General features: G+C 38.7%; 1 protein-coding gene across 2 annotated transcripts in view; it reads right to left on the bottom strand.

Annotated features, from left to right (window-relative positions):
* The window catches only part of DNAH8 (dynein axonemal heavy chain 8), a 328,361-nt gene that overhangs the window by 245,815 nt on the left and 59,861 nt on the right, over nt 1–22,685 (bottom strand). For both annotated transcript variants that reach the window (XM_007972725.3, XM_038006035.2), the window contains 9 exons: nt 21,947–22,144; nt 19,124–19,200; nt 17,559–17,658; nt 16,280–16,399; nt 14,189–14,324; nt 10,417–10,604; nt 7,501–7,581; nt 6,987–7,103; nt 5,737–5,856 (listed from right to left, as the gene is read on the bottom strand). In XM_007972725.3, coding sequence (XP_007970916.2) covers nt 5,737–5,856; nt 6,987–7,103; nt 7,501–7,581; nt 10,417–10,604; nt 14,189–14,324; nt 16,280–16,399; nt 17,559–17,658; nt 19,124–19,200; nt 21,947–22,144 — 1,137 coding nt within the window. The remainder of the gene's footprint in view (nt 1–5,736; nt 5,857–6,986; nt 7,104–7,500; nt 7,582–10,416; nt 10,605–14,188; nt 14,325–16,279; nt 16,400–17,558; nt 17,659–19,123; nt 19,201–21,946; nt 22,145–22,685) is intronic.

Here is a 22,685-nt window from a genome sequence, read left to right as displayed (position 1 = left end):
ATGTTGGCCAGGCTGGTGTCAAACTCCTCAGCTCAAGTGATCCACCTGCCTTGTCCTCCCAAAGTTCTGGGATTATAGGCGTTGAGTCACCGCACCTGGCCCCAAGTTGATTTTGTTGACAGAATTGTTAATACTCATTAATTATTTAACAGTGTTTAACTTGGATCATAACATTTCCTTGATTTTCTATTCCATTGGTACATCTACCGAGACAGAAGTTATCAGTTAGGCTCCGGTCAGGAAAACGGAAGACACACCAGCTATTGTAACAAATAGAAGCAGAGAATTTAATATGGAGGATGGGTTAAACACAGTTAAAGTGTAGCAGGATGAGCCACAGAGAAGAACCCCTCAGGCACTGAGTTGTGGAAGAAAAGGGCTTTATTCAGCTGGGCGCATCCACAGGCTCACGACTCCAAAAACCGAGCTCCCAGAGTGAGCAATTCCTGTCCCTTTCCGTGAGAGGGTCATGGTTGACTGAGCAAGCAGTGGGTACATGACTCGGGGCTGCATGCACCGGTAATCAGAATAGAACAGAACAGAACAGAACAGAACAGAACAGAACAGAACAGAACAGGACAGAACAGAACAGGACAGAACAGAACAGAACAGGACAGGGCTTTTCACAGTGCTTTTCCATATAATGTCTGGAATCTATAGATAACATAACTGGTTAGGTCAAGGGTCCATCTTTAACTACCAGGCCCAGGGCGTGGTGCACGCTGTCTGCCTGTGGATTTCATTTCTGCCTTTTAGTTTTTACTTCTTTCTTTGGAGGCAGAAATTGGGCATAAGACAATATGAGGGGTGGTCTCCTCCCTTAAAAGGACCCAAAATGCTAACAGGGACACTGACGGCACACAGAGATATAACAGTAACAGCAGGAAGCAGCTGGCATCCCTAGGACTTGGGAGGAGGATGGAGTTATTAGAACCTGGAGCAGAGAAGTGAGGGGGCTGCCCAGCTGGCGCTGCTACCTCAGGAGCTCAGAGAGGGACCTCATGATGCTGGTACCATGAAAGGCACATGGGGCTGGCTCTGGAAGGGCTGGGAAAGCCAGGCCTGTGACTAAGTGCTGCTGCCAGAGTGAAGAGTTGTTGTAGATGCAGTAGTGTCAGGAATAGGAGGCAAATCAGGAAAGAGCAAGTCCCTTTTCTCTCCTCCAGCATCCTTCCAGCACACCCATTGGCAAAGCCTAAAAGGGAGCCAGCTGGCCAAGGAGAAAAGTGCTATCAGCCCTAGGATCACAGGACAGAAAGAACAATTGGCAACTAACAGAAGAAAGCTTTTTAATAATTCACATAATCTGTCCTAAACCACCCTTGGATGCGCCAAGACAAGGAACACCGCCCTGACTGCAAATAGCCCTAGTTCCCAAATACGATCTGAAACCACTGTTTGACCCAAAGCAACTTTGCCTCAAAAAAATTCGTGTTACGTATGTTGTGCTTCCAAAACTGACTGCTGTTCAGGAGTGTGATCCAACTTGTCCTGTCATTACAAATCATACTCTGGCTTCACTATAATGGCCACTTGATGGTAGGTTTGTGAGAAGACAGCCCAACTCTAACTAGGTCTTAGATCACTCCAGGGCAAGTGACTAGGCATACTGCTCCGCAAGCATGCTCTTCAGAATTCTGCCTCCTGCATCTTGACTCACACTCTTAAGACTTAGCACTACCACTGGAGAATTACTGTATAATTGGTAGAGAGTTTTAGTTTCAGATGATGAAAGAGTTTTGGAAACAGATCATTGTGATGGTTATACAACATTGTGAATGTACCTAATGCCACTAAATTGTACACTTAAAATGGTTAAAATGGTAAATGCTATGTTAATATATCTTACCACAATAAAAAAGTTGCCAGCCAAAACAAAGAGTGGGGAGTGGGAAATGATTTTTAAAACTTAAAGAGACATTTCAATCAAATGTAATGCATGAACTTGTCTGGCTCCTAGTTCAGAGACAAACTCTAAAAAGACAATTTCTATTAAAGCTAAATATATTCATAATCTATGACTCGACAATTTCCCTTTGGAGTATATATCCACCAAATTAGTGCTTAAGTCCACAAAAAAAATTTACAAGAATGCTTAGTGTATAACCAAAAGCTATAAACAATCTAAATGCCCTCAAGAGTAGAATGAACAAATAAACTATACTAAATCCATATTATGGAATACTATAGAGCAATGAGAAGTTGAAATGAAAGAACGAATGTGTCACAACTGCAAAGATGAATCTCATAAATATAACACTGAGCAAAAGAAGCCAAAAACAGAGAATATATGCTGCACCATTCCATTTACATAAAGTTCAAAAACAGGCGAAACTAATATACAGTGATAGAAGTCAAATGGTGATTACTTTTATGGGTGGGAGGGAGGTGTTACTGGCTGGAGTAAAGCACAAAGGAATCATGTGGGATACAGAAAGTGTTCCATAACTTGACCATGGAGATAGTTACAAGAGTGTATCGTATGGAAACATTCATTGAATGGTGCGCTTAAGATTTGTGCACTTTTCTGAGTATATGTTATATCTCAATTTTTTTAAGCATAGAAACTAAAACAAAAAGCAACCTGAAACCATAGCTTCTATGGGGCTTTGTTTTTTTAATAACCAAAAATAAATAAATAAATAAATAAGGCCTTGGATCCTTCCCAAGGGTGAGAGGCTGGAAATGAGACCTACCCCATCCCCATCCTTGCTTAATATCATGTGAATCAAGGGCTAAGCCCTCAGGGAAAGAATGGACTAGAAAAGAAAGTCAGCTACCTTGGTTGAGGTTCTGGGCTGTGGGGAGCAAATTCTCCCTCAGGAATTTACAACTAGCTTACCCTTACATAAATCTATGAAGTTTTGGAAATTCTACCCTCTGAGAAACTAACATAAAGTTGTCCCAAGTTGGTGAAACTCCTAGGCACCACACAGAAATAAATAAAAAGAAATAGTTTCTCAACCAAGGCTGTCCAGCATTCCCACAAATAGATATGTGTGTGTTACCTCCCGATCCAAAAATGTAAACAACAGGAAGAAACAAGCCACTCTGGGCAAGAGTTGGTAGAAACAGCACAGAGCAGAATTAGACTCCCCATTTTTTTCAGATAGTAAAATTATGTTGCAAAATATAAAATATTTTTTAATGTCTTGAGAAAAATAAAGACATAAGAAAAAAGACTATGTAAAAAGATAAGACATATTTGAAAAAGAATACAAAATAATGTATAGAAATAGATAAGTCAATAAATTTTTAAAAGAGGGCAGGGAGTAGAAGTATTTCCAAAAATATTAATAGTTACAATTAATGTAAATAGGTCAAAATTACCAGCTTTTTAAAAACAGACTTTCAGAATACATTAAAAATAAAACACAGTTAAATGTTCTTTACAAGAACAAAATCTAAAATAGGAGAAGCCAAAAAGGATGAAAGTCATAAAATGGAAAAAGACACATCTGAAAAATAGTAACCTGAAAAAAGCTGGTATAGGCCGGGCGCGGTGGCTCAAGCCTGTAATCCCAGCACTTTGGGAGGCCGAGACGGGCGGATCACGAGGTCAGGAGATCGAGACCATCCTGGCTAACACAGTGAAACCCCGTCTCTACTAAAAAATACAAAAAATAGCTGGGCGAAGTGGCGGGCGCCTGTAGTCCCTGCGACTCGGGAGGCTGAGCCAGGAGAATGGCGCAAACCCGGGAGGCGCAGATTGCAGTGAGCTGAGATCTGGCCACTGCACTCCACTCCAGCCTGGGCGACAGCGCGAGACTCTGTCTCAAAAAAAAAAAAAAAAAAAAGCTGGTATAATTACATCAATATCAAACAAAATAAACTTTAAGGATAAAAAGCTTAATCAATAATGATACAGGAGCAACCAATCTGGAAGATATAATCATCTTAAACTTGACCACACCAAGAACAGGATGTTAAAATGGGTCACCAGATGGGCAAGGTGGCTCAGACTTATAATCCCAGCACTTTGGGAGGATGAGGTAGGAGAATCACATAAACCCAGGAATTCTAGTCTACAGTGAGCCATGATCTTGCCTCTGCACTCTAGGCTGGGTGGCAGACCTCATCTCAAAAAACTAAATTAATTAACTAATTTAATGTAATGGGTTGTTTGGTGTGGTCTCAGTTACAGCCAAGACCCCAAAACTGAGAACAAATAATTTTAAGGCTGGCCATGGTGGCTCACATCTGTAATTCCAGCACTTTGGGAGGCCAAAGTGGGTGGATCACTTGAGCTCAGGAGTTCAAGACCAGCCTGGGTAACATGGTGAAACCTGTCTCTACAAAAAAATTTTTTTAATTAGCAAGGTGTGGTGGTATGCACCTGTAATCTCAGCTACTTGGGAGGCTGAAATGGGAAGATCACTTGAACCCAGGAGGTCAAGGCTGCAGTAAGTCATGACCACACCACAGCAGAACAACCTGGGTGACAGAGCAAGACCCTGTCTCAAAAAAAGAAAGACAGAGAGAGAGAGAGAGAGAGAGAGAGAGAAAGAAAGAAAGAGAGGAAGGAAGGAAGGAAGGAAGGAAGGAAGGAAGGAAGGAAGGAAGGAAGGAAGGAAGGAAGGAAGGAAGGAAGGAAGGAAGGAAGAGTTCAGTTCAAGACGTAAATTCATGTCTTGAATTTATGAGAGAGGTCACATTATGTGCTGGGACCTGAAAATGATTAAACAGGGTTCCTGTCTTTGTGCTTTTGAGTCAATGGAGGATAAATAGGTATCCAAATAGTTTCAACATAACACAATGCTGAAGAGGTTAGATTTTATCCTGCAAAGACTACGTGCCACTGCCAAGAAGGATTTAAGCTGGGGTGTTGCACAATCAGATTTGATGGCAATGGGGATGGATGTGTCAGGGCAAACATGGAAGCAGTGAGACCAGTTGGATCACCAAATGAATTGCTAAAGTCAAAATGAGCAGTAACGGCCTGACCTAGAAAGGGAAAGAATAGGCTGAAATTCAAGCAAAATCTGAGTAAGAAAAAAATCCTAGGCTGGGAGTAGTGGCACATACCTGTAATCCCAGCACTTTGGGAGGCCAAGGCTGTGGATCACCTGAGGTCAGGAGTTCGAGACCAGCCTGGTCAACATGGCAAAACCCCCGTCTCTACTAAAAATACAAAAATTAGCTGGGCATGGTAGTGCACACCTGTAATCCCAGCTACTTGGGAGGCTGAGGCAGAAGAATCACTTGAACCTGGGAGGCAGAGGTTGCAGTGAGCTAAGATCGCACCATTGTACTCCATCCTGGGTGACAAGAGTGAAACTTCATCTCAAAAAAAAAAAAAAGAAAAGAAAAGAAAAAGAAAAAAAATATTTGGCTAAGCCTCTCAGGACTGGCTGGATATAGGAAATGAAGGGGTGAGGAAAGGAGTCTAGATGATTCCCAGGTTTCCGAGTGACTTAGAGGGAAAGTATGTTGGAGTTAAAGCCACGAGAAAGATGATATGGCCCTGGTAGCCATGCACAGTGGAAGAAGAGCTGTGAACCACTTACAGAGCCCCAGGAAATGCCAGCATTAGGCTTAGGATATCAACAAAATGTTAGTCTAGGGTGTGGCCAGGGCTTTTGCTGTTGAAGGTATGAAAGTCCCTGGAGCAGAGAATGTCCAAAAAAAAAAGTCTAAATGCTACTGACCCAGGTTTCTACTTTTAGACTGAAATTTCACATTTTAGGTTTAAAAGCCAATATTTTTGTGATTCTAATTTAATGAACAAATGCATACCTCATTGAGGGTCAACATCTCTTCTACTTTGATAGCACCACTTTCAGGCAGAGAAATCAACACAGTTTTGGCTATCTCCTTTAGAACTGTATCAATATGCATTTCACACAAGTCACTGATCTACAAGGAAGAAAAATGTAAGAAAAAAAAACCTCTTCTTTCCTTTAGAGCTAGGTTTTCATCCAAAACAGGCTTGAGTTATAAATTAATTTAAAAGGCTAAATCTAGAAACTTGCATATTGAGCCAAGCATAATTTGGTGAACATTTTAGGGGGACATCTGCAAAGACAGCTTGACATAAAACTAAATTTTTCTTGAGCCATAACATGTGCCATAACCTTATATGTGTTATCTCCTTTAATCCTGATTCCAGCACAGGAGGCATTGATATCCCAGCTTTACAACTAAAGACACCAAGGCTCTGAGAAGTAAAGCAACCTGGTAAGGAACACATAGCTAGTAACAGGCAGAGAATCCTTATTTAACTCCAAAGCCCCTGAGTTTGTGTATTACACCACGCTGCCATGGCAGACAGACCAGCACATCTAAAATGACGGTCATGTTCTATGTAGCCAACACGTCAGAAATCAATAGACCATCTTCAATTTGATGATCATATCTAGTTAATATTAAATGCATTATTATTAATATTTAAACACTCTCCTCTGCCACTTTTGACAGTCTACAATTATCCCATATTCTAAGCTACAGTGTGAAGTTGAACCGTCATTTCAGCATATTAAAGGCAAGGTAATTCAGGGATAAGAAAAAAGCAACCTTAAATGAAGACCCCAATCCAGTAAAAGAAATATAAAGCTTTTTTTCTTTTCTTTAAGATGGAGTCTTGCCCTGTCTCCCAGGCTGGAGTGCAATGGCGTGATCTCAGCTCACTGCAACCTCCACTTCCCGGGTTCAAACGATTCTCCTGCCTCAGCCTCCAGAGTAGCTGGGATTACAAGCGCCCACCACCACACCCAGCTAATTTTTGTATTTTTAGTAGAGACGGGGTTTCACCATGTTGGCCAGGCTGGTCTCAAACTCCTGACCTCGTGATCCACCCCCCTCATCCTCCCAAAGTGCTGGGATTACAGGTGTGAGCCACCGTGTCCAGCTCAAAGCGTTATATTTTAAACCTAATGGATGTCCTTTTAGTTAAAAGTCATACCCTTTAAAGAGCTTTCATAATAATCAAACTATTACTTATATCCTGAGTATATTTGTTGATAGCTTTTTGAATGTATAGATCATACCTTCTTTAAAAGTTGATTGAACATATCCAAAACTGATTCAACTTCTTGAAAGAAGCTTTCCAGTGTTAAAGACGACCACGTTAACACTGTGAGTCCTTGCCTCAACACAGATTCCACCTAAAGGAGGTAAAAACACAACTGCTTCTATTAACAGGAGCGTCTGTACTTATAGAAGAGGATTTATCACCTGTAAATATTATATGTTATATTTTCTTACATATATTTTCCCTCTGTTACACCGAATAAAGATGACTTTTTATTTTTAACCAGCTTTGACTGTGCATGAAACAATCATGAATTTTCAGAAAAAGTGCTCATGATTTGGATTTAGTTGTTTTTTCAAAGGCAACGAAACTTAGACAAGAAATACTGTAGAAAAAAAAAGGGCTATAAAATTGAACCAGAAAGATAGAGGGTCTAAAGAAGAATAGATGTTTCAAAATCCATAATTTATAGAACCGAAATCGAATTTTAAATACCAGGAAAATCAATATAAACCTTCAGCAATACCAACCTTTTTCATTTTAGGGGTCATCAGATTGACAAACACAGAAGGCACTTCCTGACATAACTCATCATAATATTGCAGAAGACCCTGTAGGAAGTTGAAATGGCATGTTTTATTTTAATTCATTTTAAAGTAGCAGTCACGTTTTGATTCATGCCAGGAAGGTTTCATAATCCCAGTTTCCTCTTGGTCCTGCCATGATGACAGCTGCCCATTTAAACTTATGCTGTTTTACCATACTTTTTCTGTACCTGTAAATTACCTGAGCATCTCCTTTAAACAAGTCAATAGCAATTTCTACATCTTCATTTTTCATATTTATTATTTGTCTGTCTAGATGTATATTAAGTAGTTTGAATTATCTTTTTGTGATATCTATCATTACACATTTCCTCTTTTGTTCCTCATCTTCTGACACATTAAAACGTACTCATCTTATCACTGATGCCACACTTGCTTTCATAAGTCAAAATAAATTTAGCTTCTCCACACAAACAGAATAAGGTTTTACAATATCTCTTAGATGTTGTTTTAAAGATGATCCATGATGATCAATTTTTCACTATTTTGTCATTTACTACACTATGGTGTGGGAAATGCGGATTCAAGTTACTTTATCTCCAAATGAATAATCTTAAACTGTTTCAATTTTTACCTAATAGTTTCAAAGCTCTTGATTCCTCTTTCCCCTTTACACATTACTTGTAGTTGAAGTTTTATTTATACTTGACACTGGCTAAAGAACTTTGACTTTCTTGATATTGTTCAATACTAGCTAGAATCTTGTAAGTGTAATGCAAACTATATTAGCTTCGATTTATAACAGTACATTTAAACCCAATCCTCCAAAATCACAGCTAGCCAGTAAAAAAGCTCACGCGTAGCTTTTGATGCCAAAGCCAGTTTCTACAATGCTAATGTTACTCTAGTTTAAAAAAATATAAAAATAAAAATAAATACTATTTTTGTAAGAGCTAAACTGCTGCAAGACAACATTGCATAAATCTTCATGACTTTGGATTTGAAAAAGGTTTCTTAGATATGACACCAAAAACACAAAAGACAAAGTAGATAAATTGGACTTCAGCAAAATTTAAAATGTTTGTGCTTCAAAGAACACCATCAAGAAAATGAAAATACATCCCAAAAAAATGGGAAAAGAAATTTGCAAATCATATATCTGATAAGGGACTAGTATTTAAAACCTAAAATGAACTTTAAAATCAAAAAAATAGACAAATACTCAATTTAAAAATGAGCAAAGGATCTGAATAGATGCTGCCAAAGGAAAGTATGCAAAAGGTTAGTAAGCACATGAAAAGATGCTCAACAATCACCAGCCATTAGGGAAATGAAAACAAAATCAAAAAGAGATATCACCCCACACTCACCAGGAGGGCTATCATAAAAATGACAAACAATAGGCCTGGTGCAGTGGCTCAGGCCTGTAATCCCAGCTCTTTGGGATGCTGAGGTGGGCGGGTCACAAGGTCAAGAGATCGAGACCATCCTGGCCAACACGGTGAAACCCCGTTTCTACCAAAAATACAAAAATTAGCTGGGCATGGTGGCATACGCCTGTAGTCCCAGCTACTCAGGAGGCTGAAGCAGGAGAATCGCTTGAACCCAGCAGGCGAAGGTTGCAGTGAGCCGAGATCATGCCACTGCACTCCAACCTGGCAACAGAGCAAGACTCTGTCTAAAAAAAAAAAAAAAAAAAAAAAAAAACAGGAAAAGTCTGTAATTTATTTATTATATTATTGATTATAAAATTATAAATTTTGTACCACAGAAATACAGTTCATTTTCTCATTGAATACTCAGCTGTACCACTAATGTCTGTGTAGTTATCTTATAACTTATATTTAATCAGTTCTATTGTTGAGGTTAGACTCTAGTCTTTTGCTATTACTAATTGTACTGGGAAAAAATGTCCTTGCATTTATATAATTTCCTGCATTCCCAAAATACATGTCCACAGCCTGCCAAGAAAACCAAAGAAGATGAGTTAATGCAGCTTGCTATTTTAACTGGCTTTCTAAAGAAATTCTCATGTTACTTAACTCTTGCCAAACATTTTAGAAACAATGTGTTAGGATTTGAATATACTTTGATTCGACCTTTGAATCAAAGGTTGAATCAATCACCAACCCTTGATGGTACTTTTTTTTTTTTTTTCTTACTCTGTCGCCCAGGCTGGAGTGCAGTGGCGTGATCTCGGCTCACTGCAACCTCCACCTCCCAGGTTCAAGCAATTCTCCTGCCTCAGCCTCCCAAGTAGCCAGGATTGCAGGCGCATACCACCACACCCGGCTTCGTCATGTTAGCCAGGCTGGTCTTGAACTCCTGACCTCAAGTGATCCACCCACCTCAGCCTCCCAAAGTGCTGGGATTATAGGCGTGAGCCACCGTGCCCAGCAGTACATTTTAATGTCAGTTTTTGCCTGCCGTTTTCATTTTGTTAGATTTTAGTTTGCCGCACTAGTGAACTTTAATTGAAATAATGCTCCTTTTTGCCTCACAATGTTGACAATCATCTCTACTCATATTGTACTGTCACCCCACTTTATTAATTTATATCTTATAAATATTCTAGGATAAGTATATTATAAAAATTTAATGCACAAGATCTATAAAATTACATTAATATTTTTTGAAACTTGTTATTTCGTCACTGTCATTATTCAGAAACCTAAATCTGGTTTCTGATAATCTTCTCACTTTTTGCTTTCCATTTCCAATCTTTTCTTTGGTTTGCAAGTCAGCATTTCAATTCTATCAAGAATCAACATATTAACAAATTTTCTCTCAATGCCATGAAGCATAACTGCAGGGATATGTGTATACATATATATATATATATTTTTTTTTTTTAACCAAAAAGCTCCTTCAAATATAATTAGAAAACATAATCTATCTTACCTGCAAATACAGTTTGTCTGCTTTCAATTTACTTTCCAATTTTAGCAACCTCTTTGCCTGTTCTGGTACATCCAACTTCATTTTTATCATGCACTTAGTTTCCCGAACAACTTCCAAAATTTTGGGATCAAAATTAACCAGCAACTTCCCTGTTTCTGGATGTCGCACAAAAAGCGTGGCTTGTAAAGCTACAAATAAATAATGATTGACATTAACTCATTCTGAATTTCCTTTCTGCTTCCAGCTCTGTTTATGTTTCTGTCTTGCCCCCTGGACTACTAACTTCTTGAGGGCAAAGGAAATGTTTTAGGTGCCGCAGATGCTAAGGCACAGCGTCTGGCACATAGTGAATACTCAAAACAAAGATGAATGAATGAAGAGTGTCTGCAAAGCCATAAAATCAGATCCAAGGAGAGAAACATTGACCAAGAATGGTGCTTTGTGCTATGAATTGCAATATTTTTCTGAGAGGGTTGAAGAGATCTATGTTAGTTTATCTTATGGATTATGAGTTGACCCCTGAGAAAGAACCAGAAGATGGTTAGAATCACAAAAGATACCCCACCTCATTTCAAACTCGTTCCCACTCAGACCCCAAACTGTCTTCTTTAAAGAGGTTTATTTAAATTAAATCTCCATCCTGAATTTCTGATAATTAGGCTCAATATCAGTAAGAAATATTTATTAAATACCATTGAGTTGTGAACTCCTAGAATGGAGGGAAGATGTTTTACACTACATCTCACATAAACATCATTCATATAAACAGGCATTTTCAGGTATCTATTTTATTATGAATTGAAATACATAGGCCCAAGCAGTTCTTACTGGGTAGCCTTAGATTATTTGTTAGCTTAACACAAAGAACTTCTACAGGCATAATAATAAAACACTTATTATAGACTAGTATATGCTAGTTTGAATTACATCTTGTATTAACAAACACTACTAACATGAGAATTTTATCACAATCACCACATCTTCCAAACTTCACATTGTTTTGTTGAATGTGGCCACATCAAACTTCCAGTAAAATGAAAATAGTTTGTATATCTCTTTGAAGTTAGTTGACTTTTACTCATCAGATAAAATTAGTCTTGATATGGCCCTTAATGATGCAGGTTTCGTGACAATTTCAACTTAAAATTTTATCCAACTCATTTAGAATCTGTTTAAGATGTGTTAGAAATCACTTATCCTAACCGAAAACCAAGCACTGCATACTCTCACTCACAAGTGGGAGTTGAACCATAAGAACACACGGACACAGAGAGGGCAACAGCACACACCAGGGCCTGTTGGGGGGTGGGGAGCAAGAGGAGGGAGAGTATTAGGACAAATACCTAATGCATGCAGGGCTTAACACCTAGATGATGGGTGGATAGGTACAGAAATCCCAGATCTTAAAGTAAAATACAAATAAATAAATAAATAAATCACTTATCCTATCAAGGAGATTCCAAAAGAACTTTTGAACAGTGAAATGAGCTTGCTTGAAAAGACAAAAAGGTCAACAAGACAACTAAAATGGACCAATAATGACAGCCAGGAATTCTGCTCTGGGACAAAACAAGCATTTCATCCTATGTGAATCACCATCAGAGAAACTTTACAGAGCAACCAACTAAAGGAGGCTGATGCTACATATCTCATTATCACTACAAACTCCTAGGTAGCCAAGTACAGTCACGTCACTAGGATAAAGGAAGCCTTCCAGAGAAATTCATTTTTCTGAAATGAAATAAAAGACGTTAAAGAATTCTGATTGTTTGTTTTACTTGTGAAAAAACATGAAAGAATTCTACTTCGTATTGAAAGTATGAAAGAATTCTACTTCATATTGTTTGTATGCGACCACTTCTCCTGGGTATCAATCCACTGCAATGAGTATATTGCACCCAATAGGGGCCAACTGATATTCTCAACGGGAACAAACTCTTCAGGAAACTTGATAAAATCATTATTCATCAAGATTGTCTAATGTCTACTTATTGGACATTTTTAAATATTTTAAGAGCCCCCAAGCATGCCTGGCATCATTCTTGGCACTATTAGAAACAGTACAGTACAATTGTTAAGAGAACGGATTTGGGAGCCAGACTATCTGAATTTGAATGAGCTGTGTGATCTTGGGCAAGCCACTTAACGTATCAGTGCCTCAGTTTTCTCATCTGTAGAACAAGGCTAATAATAGTTCCTTGGAGGGTTGCTGTTAGGATTAAAGTAATTTGCATAATACATGTAACATGCTGAGACAAAGCCTGGCACATGGTGAGCACTGTATGAATGTTAAATATGACCATTTTTTAAAGGATATCAGATGAAACAGACATAGAGGGTAACGTTGGAATGTGTAGGGGACACAGGGTAGATCTATAAAGCAGTAAGTGTCATAAGAGCTACAGATAAAGTGTGTGGTGATCTCTGGAGGAATTATTATTTTCTGCCAGGAAGAATAAGGAAAGGCTGTATGAAACAGGTGACTGTAGAGCTTGTTTTTGAATATGTGCAGATAAGAGAAAGGGTATTGGGGGCAGAAAAACCACCAGGAGAAAAAAAAAATTTAAGTGCACGGCATTGTAGAACCAAAACAAAATCCGTATATGCTTCAGTTGTTAAAAATTCTCTTTTGCCTTTTTCCATAGTCTGAGTTTTAAGCTCCTCTCGAAGCTCCTTTGAGAGTTTTGCTCCATAAACAGACTTTCTTTAGAGTCCACAGGGTCCTCCATATAGCACAGCACCCAGAAACAGCTGGCCTGATAAAAGTGGCTTCTTAAAGGCTTACCTATGGTTCCCGTTAGGGACGACACCCTGCGGGGGTTAGGGCACTGTCCTCTAGGATGCAGGTATGCTGTGAATCAATGGCCTGTAGATAAGTGCTGTGTCCCCACACAGCTAAAATACATGAGTTCTGGAACCAAGAGGCAGAAGTAGGAGTGATTCCTCTCACCATCGTTCCAGCAACCCACCTGCAGAACTGGTGCTTCCTGCGCCTGCAGTGCTGTGCTCTGCTTAAGTGGAGACCCTGGTTTGGGAGGGAGAAACCTTTCTACCAAGGGACACGGTAAGGGGTCCACCAAGATCACAGATAAGAGTTTAGGGTTGAGATTATAACTAAGAGCTTAAGGTTAAGATGAGACAAAGCAGGAATCTGAACTGGCCAACCACTGAGCCTGCACAAAAACAACATCCCGGAGGGCTGGATGATGGCTAAGAACCATCCCGTCTCACATTTAACTCCACCGAAAGCCTTAGCAACACATAAGCCCTCCCCTGAGAGGCACACAGACACAGTGCACTAAAACGCTTCATTTACTGGAGTTCAAATCTGAAATTAAATTCAGTAATAAAAAAAGGGAGAAAGTAAAGGAGGGACACAGCAAGGAAGGGAAGCAGGGAGAGAGGAAGGAAGGCAGGATGCAATTTTTCTCCCCAGAATGGGACTGAGATTTGAATCTATACCATGATACAACTGAATATGAACACCTTCATAAAGTCTGGAGAAATATCCCTAAAGATATTTTTACTTTCAAATACTGTTTTTCAGTGGAAAATCCTAAGTATGTCAACTTCAAGGTTATGATCATTTTCGCTTATAAAATCAGAATATTGTTAACAATTGTAAACAAATAAACCACTGTAGCATCCCTAAATCTAAATTGTAACTATCCGAAGATTATGTGGAAGGGATGGAAAAAGTTCTCCAGAACTATGAACTCATTCAAAATCACCTAATCCCTACTTTGCAGGCTCACTGCAGTGTTATACACACCGTAATGTAACTGTGAAATCTCTCTGATCCAGGCTGTGTGATAGACCACCTCGAATTCCACCAGCACATAGGAGATCTTGTTATACTGACGGATGACAGCTTTACCGTCCGGACTTGATAAAATGTCTGAGTTTTTCTGTTTTTTTAAGGGAAAAGAAAGATTTACTTTAAAAGATTGCTGAATGGTTTTATATCCAAATAATGAAAGTATTTATATGTAAAATGATATCAAATAATTATGCTACCAGTTTAGATTCTGCCTCACAGTAAAACAGAGATACGGAAGGCCGTATCAGCAGGAAGCAGAAGTAGGGAAACGTTATCGGTCCATAGAGGGAAGACTGGAAAAGGAAAGAAAGGGTTTAGAGAGAGAGATGTCTCGAGCTCCACAGCCTGCCCCAGGCATTCAGAGTCTCTACCTCATTTTCTGATCCCATCCCACTGTTCTAGACAAGATATAATTGACTGATGTTCCTTGAACCGTGAGTATCAGGGCAAATTCCTATATTCCAGCACACAAAAAAAGGTAACCATGTATCAAACAATAAAAATAAAATTTCTTAGCCAGGTGTGGTGGCTCACGCCTGTAATCCCAGCACTTTGGGAGGCTGAGATGGGTGGATCACGAGGTCAAGGTGGGTGGATCACGAGGTCAGGAGTTCAAGACCAGCCTGGCCAAGATGGTGAAACCTCGTCTCTACTAAAAATACAAAAATTAGCCAGGTGTGGTGGCAGGCACCTGTAATCCCAGGTACTCGGGAGGCTGAGGCAGGAGAATCACTTGAACCTGGGGGGCGGAGGTTTCAGTGAGCTGAGATCGCACCACTGCACTCTAGCCTGGGTGACAGAGTGAGATTCCGTCTCAAAAAGATAAATAAATACAATAAAATAAAATTTATTGGCCAGGTGACGTGGCACACCCCTGTAATCCCAGAACTTTGGGAGGCCAAGGCAGGTGGATCACCTGAGGTCAGGAGTTGAAGACCAGACTGGCCAACATGGTGAAACCCCGTCTCTCCTAAAAATACAAAAAAATTAGCCAGGCATCGTGGCGGGTGCCTGTAATCCCAGCTACTCCAGAGGCTGAGGCAGGAGAATCGCTTGAACCCAGGAGGTGGAGGTTGCAGTGAGCCGAGACTGCGCCACTGCACTCCAGCCTGGGCGACAAAGCAAAACTCCATCATAAATAAATAAACAAATAAATAATAAAATTTCTTTAGGTAAAAATCAAAAGATTTAGGTTTCGATTCACATGTCAAACAGGGCAATCTCTGCCCTCCCACCACAAAGTCAATCAGCAACTCAGTCCCCCGAGTAGGGACTCAGGGTTTTAATTTTTTTTTTTAATATTCAGAACAATGACACAAATGATAGCAAAAGAGAAATAACAGAATCTTCATATTTAATAATGCTTAAATAATACAATTACTTGTAAAACTACTGTTTTGTAGTTATGTTGTTCTATAAGCAAAAGACACGAGATCAGGCAAACCAACTCCGCCTTCTGACTCTGTCTCTTAAACAAAATTTAAGAAAATAACAAGGACAAACAAAAGACAAACTGGCAGTTTCAGAATGCCAACAGGGCCCAAGACTGTCCTGTTTTTCAGAACTCTAATAATCTTAAGGACACAGAGAATGAATCAACTGTATTATATTCCGCTCTCAGTGGCAGTTCTTCACACAGGAATACACTCTTTGGGTTTATCTCCACCTTCATTGAGTATATATCAGTGACCTATCTACCCATACACAGAAGTAAGCTTCCATGCCAGGCCTGTACTTTACTGTGTTTTCAAATTTTTTATTTTTATTTTTTTTAAGGCTTTACAAAGTGTCCTGTGTTATTAAAAGACATAAAATTATAAGATTCACTGACTTTGAGGTAACTGTAATTAGACTGGCTTATCTAATAAGCCAGGAATTGACTTTGTCTCTCTCAAGTATATTTACAAACTAAATTTTCCTTGCCTGGTAAAAGAATTGGCTCTTCGTTGGCTACTTTAGTGGACACGAATATTATAGGATACAATATATTTGTTATATTAAAACCACCAAAATCCATATATTAAAATTTAATTATTGGCTTACAAAGAAATAATTGATGGGCTCACTTATCCGGCGATAGAGCTGCCTCACCCAGAGTATTTTTCCTGCTATAGGGGGCATGTTGCGAGCAAGAGGGGGGTCGTCTTTCTGAGAATGATAAAGCTGTAATTAAAAATCTGGTGTTAATGTTTGAATTCAATACAAGGGAGAAGGCAAAAAAATATATACAGTTACCTTTGTATTGTTTCATCATTATTCACATTTTATATACAGTAGGTAGTCAATAAATATGTAAACGCACATCCGAGGTAACCTGAGACTTTGAAACAATGATGTTGCCCATATGTGACACTTAATTTTCTCTTCACCTTTATTTCCTATTATATGTATTTTTTTTCTGCCCTTATCCCAAAGTTCAAAGAGGTATTCAAAAGGAGCACATAGCTGCATAATATTAGTATCTGTCATAATAGTATCTAGAGCCCACATTTCTATAGGTAAAAATACTAACTTAAACAGGCTTTGCTATACACACACCAGAAAACAGTCGCAATAAGATAGTTTTTTTAACTTTTATTTTTAAGTTCAGGGTTACCTGTTTGTTTGTTATATAGGCAAACTCGTGTCATGGGGATTAGTTGTACAGATTTTTTCATCACCCAGGTGTTAAACTTAGTGTCCATTCGTTACTTTTTCTGATCCTCTCCCTTCTCCCACCCTCCAGTAGGCCCCAGTGTCTACTGTTCCCTTCTTTGTGTCCATGTGTACTCAGTGTTTAGCTCCCACTTATACGTGAGAACATGTGGTATCTGGTTTTCTGTTCCTGCTCTAGTTGGCTTAGGATAATAGGCTCTAGCTTCATCCATATTCCTGCAAAGGACATGATCTCGTTCTTTTTTATCTACCACCTTTTCTTTATCTAGTCTACCACTGATGGGCATTTGGGTTGATTCCGTGTCTCTGCTATTGTGAACAGTGCTGCAAGGAACATATGCGTGTGTGTGTCTTTATAACAGAACGATTTATATTCCTTTGGGTACATACTCAGTAATGACAAAAACAAGCAATGAGGAAAGGACTTCTTATTCAATAAATGATGGTGGGATAACTGGCAAGACAGTTCAGAGCAAAGAGGTGTAAATCTGGCTGTCCAGCAACATACACTGTCAAGCACCTTCCCACCCAGAAGGGAGCGTCAATGCTCCTTAGCAGTGAAAGAATCACTCTGAAAAGCTTGGCATGAGACAATGATGGCAAATATTTTCAGATTTTTTTTCTTTTTGTGCTAATGTACCGTTTTATTTGTAAACATGCCACTTGCCTTCTTAGTAGCATCGAGTTCAGCCACATAGTACTGAAGAATACGCTCAATTGTGTGGTTTATTTCTGATCGAAGACAGGGAATGTTCAGCTTCTGAAATCTAAAAGCAACTGAAGCTGAATAATTAAAAACTAAATGAGAAATATACTTAAGAACTGCTGTCATACAAATATTCATACCAGCCCTCATTCATTGTCCTAGGATAAAGCAATGAACAAGATAGGAGGTACAGTCCTAGCTCTCCTGGAACCTACAATTATCTTATGGAAAAGACAGACATCTGTTGAGAGTAACAAAAATAATTATTTAAATTACAAATGGGTCAGAAATGCCTATAACTAAGAGAGACCTAGACAAGTCTGGGGATTCAAGTAAGATAAGAGAAAATGACAAATGGATTACATGATGAGTGAGGAAATGGTTTAGCAAAGATGGAAGAGAATACATTGACTCACCTTCTGCCAGTGTTAATTCCATGTAATTCCATATAACCATATAACCATAATCATAAAAACAACTTTGTCAGCTAAATGTCACTTCCATTCAGAGACTGAATGACACACAGGAAATACTAAAAACTACAACATTCTGGTAATAAAATGAATTGACACCAGCATACTACTGGTAAACAGAGAGAGACAGAGACAGAAAGAGACAGAGAGAGAGACAGAGAGAGAAGTTGCCAAGAAAATGGTACCTGCCATCTGTGCAGTACTGTCACATGTCAAAATCATGTTATTTCTGTTTTGACTTTTTTCACAATGGTCTCACCAGGTCTCCATCATTACAGCCATGGTACTATACAAAGCCAGACCCAACCCTAGATCCGCTGGCTCTCAGGGAAGAGCTCCACAAGCATTCCTGACACAGGTCTTGAGCCCTCTCTGTGCTGAAAGGGAAAGGCTTCTAGTCCCACTCAGTCCTCTAATCTGGGATTCCCCGCCCTTTGAGAGAGTAGTGCTCTTAGGATGGAGGGAAAGGAAGCTAAAGGACAGAAGATTTCAGCTGCTCATACCACAAAAAAATGTGGGGGACAGATAACTCGGTGAGATGATGAATATGTTATTTGGCTTGGCTGTAGTAACCATTTCACTACATATATAAAAATATCACGTTGTACGTCTTAAGTATACACAATTCTTTTTTAAGGTGCAGGAGCCCTCAGGAGGGAAAACGGAAAGTTTTGGAATCTATTACTCTTAGATAATCTCACTTTCAGAAATTCTTTCAGTATGTAGCAGTAAATATTATTTGTTCCCTTTCCAACAATACCTATAAAATTAACCCCCAACATATTACATAGCTGGGGGCAGGGAAGGGAAACATGAGAAATAATTTCATTTTCTTGTTGAAAGACTTTCTGCTACCAAAAAAGTTCAATTAGAACATATCATTCTTTGTTTCAAATTTTTACCAGTCTATTTAGTGGTAATTGAAAGGTTTATGTTTGTAAGTTTTAAGGTTTATGTAGGAGAGATTTCCAACAACATTTTAATTTGAAATTGTATTTTCAGATTTAAAGTTATCCCCCCTAGAAACTACACTGCTTAAAGTGTTACGAATACCTTTGAAGTAGCTGAAGAGCCTGCTGAGAAGATAAGATTTTCCCAAAACTACTGTTCATAAATCCCTGTATTTGTACCTAAAATAAAATATTGATATTTAAATGATTTTTGGTGTTAAAGAAATTGGTTTTGTTTAACAACAGTTAATGCCTTTCCTACAGAATTAAGATAGCCTCAAGCCTCAAACACATCTACCATCTAAGTATCAAGAACTGCATCGTCCAGTATGATGGACTTTGGCCACATGTGGCTACTGAGCACTTGAAATGTCACTACGTAGAAGCAAGATGTCTGTAAATGTAAAATACACGCCAGATTTCAAAGACTTAGTACAAAAAAGAGAATACAATATATCTCATTAATGATTTTATATTAATGACCTCTTAAAACATTTAACACATTGGGTTGAATAGAGTATTAAAATTAATTTCACCTGCTTCTTTTTACTTTTATTCATGTGACTACTAGAAAAATTAAAGTGACATGTGGTTTGCCTTTGCAGGTTATTACCAATCGGATATTTCTGATCTAGAGAATTTACAAAAGGAGTGAAGGTCCCTTACAAGAATTTTTCTTTGGGATATATAGAACTTCAGGTAGAACAGTGTAATGACGCTATAGACACCAGGGTCAGCAGATGTCATTTTCTGACATTGCTGCTCTCAGAAACCTCTTTGCTACTGCTAAGTACAAGAAGTAGAAAATGTTCTTTCAAGAGTCCCACCATTGGCCCAGAGTGGTGGCTCATGCCTGTAATCTTAGCACTTTTGTCGGGGGAGATGGGAGGATTGCTTGAGGCCAGGAGTTGAAGACCAGCCTGGGCAACATAGCAAGAACCCGTCTATATAAAAAATAAAAATAAATAAATAAATAAATATTCCCACCATCCCTAACAGTGAACTCCAAACTCCCGGTACCCAAAAGATGGAACTGAACCATTCTTTGCAAATCATTTGTATGTATGGATCATATTGGTATGGTCTATTAATAAATACCACACCCATGAATCAAACATTGGAAAAGGAAGAAAAATTAAAACACTGATGCCTCAAGTAAATTATTTAACTATTAAAAGGTTAATATTGTTCTAAATTTACTGAAAGCTAAAATTTGAATCTAAGACCACAATAAAGCCTTTATAACATATGATCTTTCTCAATAAATCATAAAAATAATTTAAGAGATAACAAGTTTTTCAAAACTTCCCATTGCCATAAAGATTTAACTTTCAAAGCATTTTGGAAGCAAACTCCACCTTACCTAACCAGCCAAACACTAAAAGTAATAATTAAAATATAATATATCTTAGCATCAAAGAGTCTAACTTTCAAAAACTGAAAGGAAATCTATGCCAAAAACAAAATGTGTTATCGTTAGAGTGGTAGAATTTTAGGATCTTTCTTATGTATTTATATTGCCCAGGTTACATGTAATGTAGTTTTTAAAGAATTTTTTAAATACATGAGGAAAACATCTGATTTTTCTCACTTTCATGGCAAGGATGTCAGACTCAAAAAGTGTACAAAGTGTATTCTTATCCCTGCTTGTGTCTCCAGGAAATTCTGCAGCAAGAGGAGACATTCCTTTAGGCTAAACGTAGGTTAACAGTAGTTTCAGTTAACAGGAGAGAGTAACTGAGGTCATATAGCCCAAAAGGTTAGAGAAAAACATCTTACAGTCTCATCTGACATACTTTCTGACTACCTGTCATCCATCTGGTGTCCCTTAATCTATGACACACAGGATATGAACGCCTCTTCAGAGCTGCCCTCTATAGCAGCAGAGAGAATGTAGGCATAAAGCATAAGGCCACAGGGAGAGTGATCCATCTTCCTAATCTGTTCTCAAATCTGATCACACTTGATAAAGAACAACGTTTACAAATTTTCTCTTCAGCTGGAAAAATAATATTGGCTCCTTAGCACAAGAATCAAATACAAATTTTAATGTAAATTAAAAATGAGACGAGGTGCAGTGGCTCATACCTGTAATCCCAGCACTTTGGGAGGCCGAGGTGGGTGAATCACCTGAGGTCAGGAGTTCAAGACCTGCCTGGCCAATATGGCGAAATCTAAAAATACAAAAATTAACTGGGCGTGGTGGCACGTGCCTGTAATCTCAGCTACTCAGGAGGCTGAGGCAGGAGAATCACTTGAACTTAGGAGGTGGAGGTTGCAGTGAGCCGAGATCACTCCACTATACTCCAGCTTGGGTGACAGAGTAAGACTCCATCTCAAAAAAAAAAAAGAATCCTAGCTATAAAAGCCCTTTGGGCTTCTAGTTATTCTCTGATGTCTTTTATTGAATATGCTCATTATTCATTAAAAAAACAACACCTTTCATGGAGTAGTTTAAAAGTTACACTGCAGGCCGGGCGCGGTGGCTCAAGCCTGTAATCCCAGCACTTTGGGAGGCCGAGACGGGCGGATCACAAGGTCAGGAGATCGAGACCATCCTGGCTAACACGGTGAAACCCCGTCTCTACTAAAAAATACAAAAAACTAGCCGGGCGAGGTGGCGGGCGCCTGTGGTCCCAGCTACTTGGGAGGCTGAGGCAGGAGAATGGCGTGAACCCGGGAGGCGGAACTTACAGTGAGCCGAGATCCGGCCACTGCCCTCCAACCTGGGCGACAGTGCCAGACTCTGTCTCAAAAAAAAAAAAAAAAAAAAAAAGTTACACTGCAAATATGTTTGATCAAAAGAGGAACTTAAAATAAATCATAAATATAGAAACACCATATGTGAATATTTACAAAAAGTACTGCATAGTACTATCGACTACTTTTCAGCTTTACTAAGTAAAAATAAGGTATAATTACTTACCTCTAAACTATTAATTTTTGTCATGAATTCTAAGAAATCTGTGTCAAACTCTGTCCTTCTTGGATCCAGAATGTCATATTGCTTTTTCTTAACCCCTTGGTATATATTTCTGAATTTTATTGCCATAATATCTATTCCTTCTATGGTAGAATTACTCAAGGTTGAATATGTTTGCACAACAGTTATCATTTCTGTAATCTTAAAAAGAGAAATGTTGTTTTGTTTTTTTAAATGAGATAGTAGGCAACTTCCCTAAAATAAGCTCTTAATGATGAATCATTGATATAAAACACAAACCATTAAACAGAACCTAGAATAATTCAGCTAAAACTGACCAGAGGAGATAAAACAGAAGACAAATCTCTGTCATCCGTCATTCTTACTTCTTAGACTAAGACAGAAGATGTTATATCATATCCAGAGAGAGTTCACAATCTTTTTCAGAGTTTAATCACCTTTTCTTTCAAGGTTGGCAGGGAACTTGACTAAATAGCTTCATCCTGCGATCTCTTGAGGATTTTCTGAAAATCATTTCACTGGATTACCGGACTCAGAAGCTCTACCCTGCTTTTTGGCCCTAACTGTAGTTCTGACAACTAACATTGGCACATATCCACCTGTGTTCCCTCTTTGACACCTGCGTTCAGGTAAAAGACTGGCCCAAGAAGCTTGAATAATAGCAGCAATCATTCCTGACCCATGATGAGACCTGGGAAACCCTCACAATGAACTTTATTTC

Source organism: Chlorocebus sabaeus, chromosome 17 (genome assembly GCF_047675955.1).
Source record: "Chlorocebus sabaeus isolate Y175 chromosome 17, mChlSab1.0.hap1, whole genome shotgun sequence".
Lineage (NCBI taxonomy): Eukaryota > Metazoa > Chordata > Mammalia > Primates > Cercopithecidae > Chlorocebus > Chlorocebus sabaeus.
Note: the sequence above shows the minus strand (reverse complement) of the source record. Positions and strands in the feature narration are given on the sequence as shown.